The 11,472-nt window shown below is 43.6% G+C and overlaps 1 protein-coding gene across 3 annotated transcripts in view; it reads left to right on the top strand.

Annotated features, from left to right (window-relative positions):
* Window positions 1–304: 304 nt before the first annotated feature.
* The window catches only part of RAD18 (RAD18 E3 ubiquitin protein ligase), a 121,234-nt gene continuing 110,066 nt past the window's right edge, over window positions 305–11,472 (top strand). For all 3 annotated transcript variants that reach the window (XM_026650425.1, XM_026650424.1, XM_026650426.1), the window contains exons 1-4: window positions 305–385; window positions 1,395–1,476; window positions 8,526–8,587; window positions 10,383–10,453. In XM_026650425.1, coding sequence (XP_026506210.1) covers window positions 338–385; window positions 1,395–1,476; window positions 8,526–8,587; window positions 10,383–10,453 — 263 coding nt within the window. In that variant the 5' untranslated portion in view covers window positions 305–337. The remainder of the gene's footprint in view (window positions 386–1,394; window positions 1,477–8,525; window positions 8,588–10,382; window positions 10,454–11,472) is intronic.

Genomic DNA, 11,472 nt, shown 5'->3' with positions numbered 1-11,472 from the left:
GCCACTTAGAGATCTGGGGCAAAATCGGTACTTGGTCCGGCTAGTGAAGGCAGGGGGCTGGACACGATGACCTTTCAGGGTCCCTTCCAGTTCTATGGGATAGGTATATCTTCTCCTAGAGGGACAAGCCTCCCCCCCCAATGACTGGCCCCGCTCCCACCCTGGCCGGCCCAGCCACAGCTCTGCCAGGGGAGCAGAGCGCTGCCGCCCCACAAACTACATCTCCCAGCAACCTCCGGGGCGGGGCCGGAAGTATGCGCGCGCCGGTTGCTGAGCGCGGGTGATTTGGGGCCGGCTGCGTGCGGGTTGGGAGCTGGCCCTGCCTGTGGCGGGTACCATGGCGCTGGCCGAGCCGCGCTGGCCGGAGAACCTCTCCCTGCTGAAAGTAAGTGGGAGGGAGGCGCCTCGGGGCTTCAGTCCCGGCGCTGCGCGGGGGGGGTAGCTCACTGGAGCCGCGGATCCCAGCTGTATGGGCGTGTACTGAGCCCCCCCATGACAACGGGGGGTACCGGCCCGGTGAGAGGGGGGGGCTCGGGGCCTGCCCAGTGAGAACTGGGGCGGGGGGGCAGGACCGAGGGGGGGAAGGGATGGAGGAGGAGGAGGAGGAGGGGGGGGCGTCCATTGGTGCTTATTGGGGATGGTAATAGACTTATGGTCCAAAGATCCTTATAAGTAAGAGTGGGGGTCCATAAAATGCTTAATCAAGAGAGTGGTTCTCTAGAGCTGGCCAAGTGTCAGGGCTGGCATTTTGATTCATGGGGGCTCCGAAGAGTGACCATGGGGATACCTGAAGTATCAGAGGATTGCAGCTGGCCTTAGGGTGGAATTTACCTTCCCCACCCCTCCTAAAACTTTTAGGTAGCAGAGCAGGCCCTTTGCTTTCGACAAGACCCAGGCCCCCATTTTTGCTTGGGAGGAAGCTGGATGGGGAGAGTTTGTCAGGAGGAATGTCTGATAATATTGAATTGCTAGCAGAGCTCCCGTTTGGGAAGGGTCTTCTGCAAGAACTGCCTTTCCTTTCCCCCTTTTCACCCTTGAGCTCTAGCAGAGGTGCCAAAGATTAAGTATACACATTGGAACTGATTTTGGAAGCTGTTCTCAGTTCAGTTTGTTTATTGAATTTGTGTTCAGCAAGCTGCTACTGAATAGCTATGTGACAATTTGCATTTGTGTTGGCATTTAGTGTAACAGCTTTTGACGTAAAGCAACTGTTAAACTCATCCCCAAAAGATGTGAGAGATTGTTGTTTTTCATCTATGGGATTTAGGAAACTGGTGGACAAGAATTTCTGAGAGTGAAAGCATGTAGATATTTCTTATATCAGACGTATAGTCAGATGAAGAGCTCTTGAAGGGTGCCTTTGACTGACCTTAACTTTATTTTTCCCATTTCAGGCAGTGGATGATTTGTTGCGTTGTGGGATATGCTTTGATTACTTTGATATTGCAATGATCATACCACAGTGTTCACATAACTGTAAGTACAGGAGTATTTTTATGGGTGGGTGTGTATGTATCCCTTACTAGTGCCTGACTCTCATTCCATCCTGCCATCTCTTCTGTTAGATGTTGGGGTACGCCTACACAGCAGTGTAAGCCCACGCTCAAGCCTAACCCCCCTGGTGTCCACACACCAATTATGTTAACCTAGGGCTTGAACCTATGGTCTCAGGACCCTACAGGGCTGGAGGTCAAGGCCCTTGTTAAGCTGACACCTAGATAGTGGCATAGAGAGTACACTTATAAAGTTTGCGGCTGATGGCAAGCTTGGGAGGGGTTGCAAGTGCTTTGGAGGATAGGATTAAAATTCAAAATGATCTGGACAAGCCGGAGAAATGGCCTGAAGAAAATAGGATGACATTCAATAAGGACAAATGCAAAGTACTCCACTTAGGAAGGAACCATCAATTGGACACCTACAAAATGGGAAATGACTGACTAGGAAGGAGAACTGTGGAAAGGGATCTAGGGGTCATAGTGGATCGCAAGCTAAATATGAGTCAACAGCGTAATACTGTTGCAAAAAAAGCAAATGTCATTATGGGATGTATTAGCAGGAGTGTTGTAAGCAAGACACACGAAGTAATTTTTCCGCTCTACTCCGCGCTGATTAGGCCTCAACTGATGTATTGTGTCCAGTTCTGGGCACCACGTTTCAGGAAAGATGTGGACAAATTGGAGAAAGTCCAGAGATGAACAAAAAAATGATAATGGTCTAGAAAAATGACCTATGGGGGAAGATTGGAAAAAAAATATTAAGTTAGTTTAGTTTGGAGAAGAGAAACTGAGCGGTGATATGATAACAGTTTTCAAGTACATAAGAGGTTGTTACAAGGAGGAGGGAGGTAAATTGTTGTCTTTAATCTTTGAGGATAGACAAGAAGCAATGATCTTAAATTGCAGCAAGGGCAGTTTAGTTGGACATTAGGAAAAACTTCCTAACTGTCAGGTTGGTTAAGCACTGGAATAAATTGCCTATGGAATAGAATCAGCTTGGCCAGGATGTTGGGAGTTCTCTCTCCCCTGGTTGTGCTGATCCAGGAGCTCTGCCACTCCGCCTCCCTACAGGGCAGCCTCTTGGTCCCACTCCGCCCTCTGTCCCTTGCTTCTGGGGCTCCCCTGCCCTTCCTGGGGCTGCATGTGCAGAGATGCCTGGGCAGCATGCGCTGAGGGCGGTGAATGGGAGCCAGTCCCAAAACTTCACCACAGTCTCCTGGGGATCCCTTATCCCTGCCTGCAGCAGTGTGGCAGAGGCAGGGATAAGGGATTCCGGGGGGAGGGGAGGGGTGCTGGAGCACGCTGCACCCAAGGCCAGGGGATGCACTTCATTGCTCCACAGCTGGCAGTAGCCAGCTGGAGTGTGTGTGCGCGGGGGATATTTCTTCTGAAACCTACACTCTATGTCAACCTTCAAAACAAACAGACAAAAATAAATAAATAACCAGCCAAACAAAAACACCTTCATTGAACATCCCATTTTAAAAATTAAGAATCGCAAAGTTTCATTTTAATAGTTTGTCAGCCCTGGACACGGATGTCCTAATTATCCTCAGAACAGGTGCACACGGGCATTTTCCTGCCAGTGTGACTCAGCCTAGAGGTGGAGAGCCCCATTCTCAAACTAGATGGTAGATCAGTATAAAGCCTTCTCAAACTACCTACCAAAGGAGCTCATTGTGCAGTTTATGTGCTTACGTGCTCCTTATGGGCACCTGAGTCCCATCAGTAACACCATCAGAGTTAGGAAACAGGGTGGGCAGTAGAGCTTTCTCATTTTGCAACACATTCGGAGGGCTAGCGCGTCAATGCTGGTTTGGTGGGGAGGAGAAGGCGCTAGGCACTTTGGAATAGGGTTACTTTGACTCGGGTCTGTGCACTACAGTGTGGACGCCACAGTTCTAGGTTCGAGCACGGGTCAGAAAATCCTTAACCTAGGGTTAAAATACAGTATAGACGTGCAAGCCCAGCGTTCTCTGACACAGCTCAGCTGACTCGAGTCCCACTAACCCTGGGCTTACATTGCTGGTTAGTCATGCCCTTAGTGTTTGTGTGCAGATAGGTGAGCCTTTTTACTTCCTTTGCTTTTTACTACAAGCTCATGCGTACTGTCCTGTGACTAACATTCTAGGTTAGTAAAGGTAATATAAAAGACCTGCCACTTGTACTCAGCGGTTACAATGAGCAGTTGCAGAACTTGATTCTATAGCCATGCTCTGAACAGGAGTTCTATTCACTTGAATTAACAGGAGTTCTACATGTGGAGTGACTGCAGAATCGGGCCCTAAGTGAGTGGATCCCTTGTGTGGTACATCAACAGATGGAGGCTAAAGTTATGCAGAATCCTTTCCTGCCCACCCCCCTTTGGGCTTATAGAACTTATTGCCTAGAGCTGTATTAAATTTTCCATGCATCTCTCCACTCTGTCCCAGGGCATACAGGGACAACTGTATTAAATGGGACCCGAAACCCTGACTCCAACGAAGCCTCACTGGCATTGAGCCCAAGGGGGGTGCAAATCAAGGCCAGAGCTAAAGCTGAGGTATAGAAGCTTAGGGCAGGTCTACACTACGGCAGGGATCGACGCTCTGAGATCGATCCACCGGCGGTCGATTTAGCGGGTCTAGTAAAGACCCGCCAAATCGACTGCAGATCGCTCTCCAGTCGACCCGTGTATTCTACCCCCAACGAGAAGAGTAAGGTAAATCGACAGGAGATTTTCTCCTGTCGACCCCCCGCGGTGTAGACCCCACGGTAACTCGACCTAAGGGGTGTCGACTCCAGCTACGTTATTCACGTAGCTGGAGTTGCATAGCATAGGTCGACTTACCGCGGTAGTGTAGACATAGCCTTAGTGTGCATGATCCTGGCCTTTTGTGATTTCCCCCAGGATCTATCAGGGTTGGGGGATGGTCCTGTGGTTTTTACTGCAGGGAGCTAGCCCCTTCCTGCACCCTGTTCTCATGGCATGCTGTAGAGAGTTGGTGCAGAGGTTTCCTCATAAAAATTCCTCTCTGGTGGTGGTTCACATGGAAAGTTATGATCTGGTCAATTATTATTTACTAGAGTGCAGTGCAGAGCTTATAGGTTCTTGATGGGAATTAAAAAAAACAAAAATTTATAGCCCTTTTAAACGGGTGCAAGGAGGGGGTGGCCCAGGTTCCCTCCCCCAGCCTTTGACCACAGCTGGGTGGCGTAACAGCGGAGTCCCTACTCTGCTGGCATAGCAGAGGGGAGGCAAGGTCAAATTTGAGCGATGTTGTGACTCCATGTGCCAGGTTGCAATGCCACTCAAATTTGGAGCAGTTCGGCAGGCAACTTGCCCCCCACCCCAGCAAAATTCTAGTTGTGTCCTTGCTTCTAAATCAGAACTCGCAGATGATGCCTCATACTAGATGGTTCAGTGGTAACCACTGTCTTTAGTCTTTCATCTATACATCCTAGCCGACACTTTCACAAATGCAGGTTGTAAATTGGGCAGTCATTTTTCTGAGAGGTTTGTTGGGAAACAACCACTGTTTTTTTGAGAATGCAGATGTCTGTTGTGGGGACTAGTGGATTTAAATGCCATTGTTTTTATTACAAAGAGTGTATTTCTATCAACTCACTGCTGAAGTGTCTTTCAGAATAATACATTAGCAAAACCTGGAGTCAGGAGTAGGGCTCAAAGCTGTCTTGTAGATGGGATTATAGGTGGAGCTGGTAGTGCTGCCTTTAGTTAAGATTACCGGTCATCTCCCATTATAAGATCCTGTTTTCAGTTGATTATGATTTTGCCAAATATTAACTGTCTTGGTTGAAATTTTCCATGCTGGGTGTCTGCCTCAGGCTGAATTTGCTGGCAAGTTTCAGCAAAAAAGTGCTTTAGCTATTTCTAAGAAAGAGATTAGGAAAAAATACATGTTTAAAAAAAAATTACAGTTGGTTTGTTGAGAAGCTATGTAGCTTAAATGCTTTGGCTCAAGGGCTTGAAATTTGACAAGGCTGTTGCCCTGGTGGTGCCTTTTGCTGGTTGTGCCAAAAAATGTACATGTTGGGCCAATTCAGATACCTCTGAAAATCTGTTTGCACCTAGTCTGTAGAGTCTTGTTGGAGTTTGGTAGCTAAATTCTTGGAAGATTACATCTCTACTGAGCGTGCTCTACCCTAGGGTTGCAGGGGCCAAGCAGGACTTTCCGTGCAATTGCTGTTCCTGGGTGCTATGGGTTGCTCTGGCACCAGGGAGACTCTTCAGTGGTGTCAATGCTGCTGGTATTGATATGCTAGCACAGGGATCGGCAACCTTTGGCACGTGGCCCAACAGGGAAATCCACTGGTGGGCCGGGACGGTTTGTTTACGTGCAGCGTCTGCAGGTTCGGCTGATCACAGCTCCCACTGGCCATGGTTCGCCATTCCAGGCCAATGGGGGCTGTGGGAAGTGGCGGCCAGCACATCCCTTGTCCCACGCCGCTTCCCGCAGCCCTGGATCGGCCGAATATGCGGACGCTGCAGGTAAACAAACTGTCCTGGCCCCGGCCCCCTAGCGGATTTCCTTGACGGGCCGCGTGCCAAAGGTTGCCGATCCCTGTGCTGGCATATGCACAATGGGGCTGAGTTAAGTTTGTGCAGGCATCCTTAATTCTGGCATTTCCCAACTTTTGAGTGCTTGGTTTTGTAACCCTAATGTTCTTTTCACATTGTGTTAGGGCTTCTCTATACTTATGACTAAATTGGCACTGCTGCGATCGATTTAGCGGGTCTGGTGAGGACAAGCTAAGTCAATGGCAGAGCGCTCTCCTGATGACATCTGTACTACATCTCCCCGAGAGGCAGCAAGTCAGTTGGCAGGAGAGCATCTCTCGTCAAAATAGTGTGGAGTAGATACTGCTCTAAGTCGACCTAAGTTACGTCGACTTCAGTTACTTAACTTGTGTAACTGAAGTAGCTTAACTTAGGTTGACTTACAGCTTTAGTGTAGACTAGCCCTCAGAAAGGTATATTGCAGAAGCACTTTGACGTAGGTGTGCTTGAGACTATTGCAGACAGAGGTGTGCAGGAAATTTAATTGGAACAATAAGAAAGTACATGCTAAAATTATCTTTAATGATTGTTATTGCTTGATGTGTTCTTCCAGCTGTTATTAGACAGCTGCATGCCCAAAGCGATCTGTGAATAACTTGGGATGCAGAGTGTGATGCTTCTGACAGATTTTTCCTTAAAAATAGAGTTGTTTCAAGAAGAAATGCAATTACAATATTATTGGAAAGTTTAATCAACTCTACTTAGGTGTAATGAAAGCTATGTCCATGAGTTAAAACTAGGACAGAACATTTACTTGACAGTAGACTAGTAGGGAATAAAAACCTATCAGCAGAGAACTTAATCAGATCTATTAATTTACATAACAGTAACACAGAGCACTCATATGCTTATGGAACTTTACATTCTCAAAGCACTTAAGACCTCCCTCACAGGAGTGTTTTTATCTCCATTTTACTGAATGGAGAAATTGAGGCAGAGAAGCGAAGTGCCATGCCCATATCCACGCACTGAGTCATTGTCAGAGCTGGGATTGGAACTCAGGAATTCCTAGGCCCTTCTTACTCCTTTAATCCAAAGAAGCCCTTCTGGAAGGCTCAATTCTGCAAGATGCTAAGCATCCTCAACTCCCACTGAAGTAAACTTTCAACTTTGGTTGAGGGTGCTCAGCACATTGCAGGAAAAAGCCCTTACCTCTTTCATCATTTCTTAGCAGGAAAATAAAAATAATGGCTAATTGAAGGTTCTCTGAAGTTAATGGGAGTTAGTGAATTGACTTCAGTGAGCTTTGGACAAGGCCCTAAAAGACAGGAGCATGCAACTTGTGTTAAATCTTCCCCATGATTTTACTCCATATACTGGATGGGATTTGAATTTTGTGGTTCTAGGAAGCGTAGTTCTTTCAAACTTGAAGGTTAGCTCAGTAAACTATGATATTTTAACAATAGTAGTTGATGTTGCTTTGGGATATCTTGGCTAAATATATTTTTTTTAAATGGACACACAGACTGAGATCAAATGCTGAAATATGCTGGTAAAGGTTCCATTAAAATAGAATAGTATTCTTTATTGAATGTTTCTGTTTTTACGTATGACTATAATTACTTTAGTTCACATTTTGCTAGATTTAATATATATATATATATGTATATAGTTACTCAGCAATGTGTTTAAAAAAAAAAAAAAAAAAAAAACAAAACAAGGAGTCCTTGTGGCACCTTAGAGACTAACACATTTTTTTGGGCATAAGCTTTCGTGGGCTAGAACCCACTTCATCAGAGGCATGAAGTGACAAATACAGGAGTCGGTATAAATACATGAAAGGATGGGGGTTGCTTTACCAAGTGTGAGGTCAGTCTAACAAAATAAATCAATTAACACCAGGATACCAAGGGTAACTTTTGAAGTGATAAGAGAGTGGCCCATTACAGACAGTTGACAAGAAGGTGTGAGTAACAGTAGGGAGAAATTAGTATTGGGGAAATTAGGTTTAGGTTATGTAATGACCCAACTACTCCCAGTCTTTATTCAGGCCTAATCTGATGGTATCCAGTTTGCAAATTAATTCTAGTTCTGCAGCTTCACATTGGAGTCTGTTTTTGAAGTTTTGTTGTTGAAGAATTGCCACTTTTAGGTCTGTTATTAAGTGACCAGAGAGACTGAAGAGTTCGTTTTTGAATGTTATGATTCCTGATGTCAGATTTGTGTCCATCTATGCTTTTGCATAGAGACTGTCCGGTTTGGCCAATGTACATGGCAGAGGGGTATTTATGCGTGCTCCTGTATTTTTCACTTCCTGCATCTGATGAAGTGGGTTCTAGCCCACAAAAACTTATGCCCAAATAAATTTGTTAGCCTCTAAGGTGCCACACGGCTCCCTTTTGTACATTGTTTTTTGTTTTTTGCTGATACAGACTAACACGGCTACCACTCTGAAAACTGTCAACAATGTGTGTTCATCTTAGCTTAGTACACTCTGATTATATGGTATGTAATTTGTTTTTTTTCAGATTGTTCCCTTTGTATACGCAAATTTCTGTCTTACAAAACTCAATGTCCAACATGTTGTGTGGTAAGTGTTTTTGTTTTGTTTTTCTTATATATTGTTTTGGGCAAATCTTTAGTATTAAGACTTTTTTTCCTCTTTGGGTCTAATCAGATATGTCATTGTAAGATATATAGAACTGCTTCTTATATTGTTCACCTCTGCTGGTATTTTCAAATGAGAGAGCCTCAAGTTGAGCACCTAAAATCCATATCTAGGCAGCTAAGTGTCATGATTTTTTTCAGAGGTCCTGAATATTCATTGAAGTCATTGCAATCTTTGGCACCTAAATAAGTGGTCTAATACAGATTTAGGCACTTACTTGTAGGCACCTGAGTTTGAAAATGTTGCATTTATTCCCCAAAGGGACAATGAATTTTCATCAATCTTTGATCATTCCATGGTTCACATTACTGGTCTTTTAAAGAGACACTGTCAGGTTGAATTTGATCCAGAATTTAGGATTAGTAAAAATAAATTTTTACAGAACCTATAGCAAAAAGAAATTTTTTTTTTTTTTCCCCCCCCCCCCCCCCGGCATATTTTAAATTGAGGAGTACACATTATTTTGGGGTGGCTGGTGATGGAATGTTTAGATTGAGTATACTCAGAAGTGATCCCCCCCCCCCCATGAGAGCATTTTCTAATATTCTAGTTCTAATTAATTAAGTCTTGTTGATGCTGCTGGGACACTTTACATAGTGGAGATTAAGTGTATTCCTGTGTGTCTATTGTGTAGAATAAGTAGTTTAATATATTTGCTACTCATATTGTAAAATGAGTTCCATACAACTCATCAGATGTGTAGTGCAGCCACTTCTCGGGTGGAGGATGGCAGTATACTGCCAGGAGCAGAGGCATGGTAGATGTTGGCCATGGATACTGGGGTAAATCCCTTCTCTTCTGAAAAACACTGAGGACCAGCAATACCCATGCAGCACAGGCAGGACTTTCTTATTAAGATCTTATCTGAAAGACTTTCACTTAATAAAGTGCATGGAAGGCCATTTGTCTTAGACTTTAAGATAGGATTTGCCTTTAAGCCAGTTGGGTTTTACTGGATGTTTTTAAATGGTAGCCTACTTAAACACAACAAACAATGTTTCAAAAGTACGGGCAAAATATAGGTAATTTTCATTACATATTCCTAAAGCATGAGTCCGTTCAAGGCAAGAATTCAGAAAGGTCTATTTGTAATATATTGTCAGTTTTTTGACGTTTTAAAAAAGTGCAGACTCTTCAGTATATATTTCTGAACTGCACATTTTATATCCATCCTTCTACCTTCTTAAAGATCCCATTGATTGATATGGGTAAGGGAAAAGGAAGCTCTGGAATGGTAACGCAGGAGAAAAATTAAAATAGAGAGGAAGGTTCTTTTAAAAGAATGATACGTATGCAGAAGACTACCCCATAATCTGTATCTTTTATTCCATCATTATTCAGACTGACATTTTCCTTTGTTTACTCCTTCTTGCTTAACGTTCGCATCTCATCCTTAGGAGCCTACTTTTGTCTTCCAAAATGATTGGAGCTTGGGTACAATAAAGCATTGTTGGAGACTAGTGTTAATGGGGTTGGTCTTAGAACAAAGTATTGTTTTTATCTATACTTCTGGGTATTACCTAACATTTTCGAGACTCACTTATTTCAGGGTCTTAGATGGTTTTCAGTAGAAGATATTTGTACTTCATTTTTATGCAACTTTTTTGACTTAACAATTTTGAGGGGTGGTGGTTGTATGGGTGGTGTCCGAAACACACATCTGAGAAGTAAATTATGTTTGCTTGAACACTGTCTGTTTACTTCTGTTCTTTTGTAGGCAGTCACGGAACCTGACCTGAAAAATAACCGGATATTAGATGAGCTGGTAAAAAACTTTAATTCTGCAAGGTACAACAGAATTTTTCAAATATTACATATGCTTCCATGGTTAGAAATATAGACATCACTTGACTCCTTTAGCTAAGCCTGCATGGCATTGTGTGTGTGTGTGTGTGTGTGTTTTGAGTTAGAAACCCAGGCCCATGTATCATAATGCAACCAAAGAGAATAAACTATTGAAAATTTTCACATCCGTATCTCATATAGTAGATGAATCGATTAATGGGTGTATGTGGGGAGATTAACGTTTAATTTGTAATCTAAATGCCACAAGGATTGACAAATTTTAGGAAAAAAAGGGCCTGATTGTAAGGTGCATTTTGCATACTTAGTTATAGATGAAGTCAATGGAATCTTGTATAGGCAGAAGATGTCTCTAATGGTTTATTATTACAGGTTTTTATAAGGAACCCATCATTGTGATAGCTGTGCACATAATCTGGTCTTAAAAAAAAAAAAAAAAAAAAGGGTGGGGGAGATGGGGTGTTTAGCTTTTCCATTTTTACAAATTACGTAGTTTCATTCTGTTCAACCAAATAGACCACCATTCTGACTTGAGGCAGATGACCATTTTGAGAACTTGTTCACAGTTTACAAAGAAATACTGGAAAAAATACTCCTGGGCTGTGTAATAATCTTTGTGAAAGATACTAGGTGCTGGAATGTGTTCCAGTTTACATTGTGTGCACCAACACAAATAAAGATACATTTACTTCTACTTTTTCGTACTTGGATTCCTTGCACTTGCCTGATCCAATATCTACTGAAGTCTATGAGAGCCTTTGCATGGATTTCAGTAGGCTTTGGACCTGGCCCTTCATATTTTGTAGTGGTGCCCTCTATACAAGTATGTAAGATAGTTGGTAGCAGTATTACAGCTGCTTTATGGTGCTTCAATTAATTAATTTTATACTCAAGTTTACTCTGACCGACGGTTACCAGATAGCAACTGTGAAAAAACAGAACGGGGATGGGGGGGGTGTGGGGGGGGGATAATAGGCGCCTATATAAGAAAAAGTCCCAAAAAA

Source organism: Terrapene carolina, unplaced genomic scaffold, assembly GCF_002925995.2.
Source record: "Terrapene carolina triunguis isolate 2854851 unplaced genomic scaffold, T_m_triunguis-2.0 Scaffold89, whole genome shotgun sequence".
In the NCBI taxonomy this organism is placed as follows: domain Eukaryota; kingdom Metazoa; phylum Chordata; order Testudines; family Emydidae; genus Terrapene; species Terrapene triunguis.
This window is presented reverse-complemented; position numbering and strand designations above follow the sequence as displayed.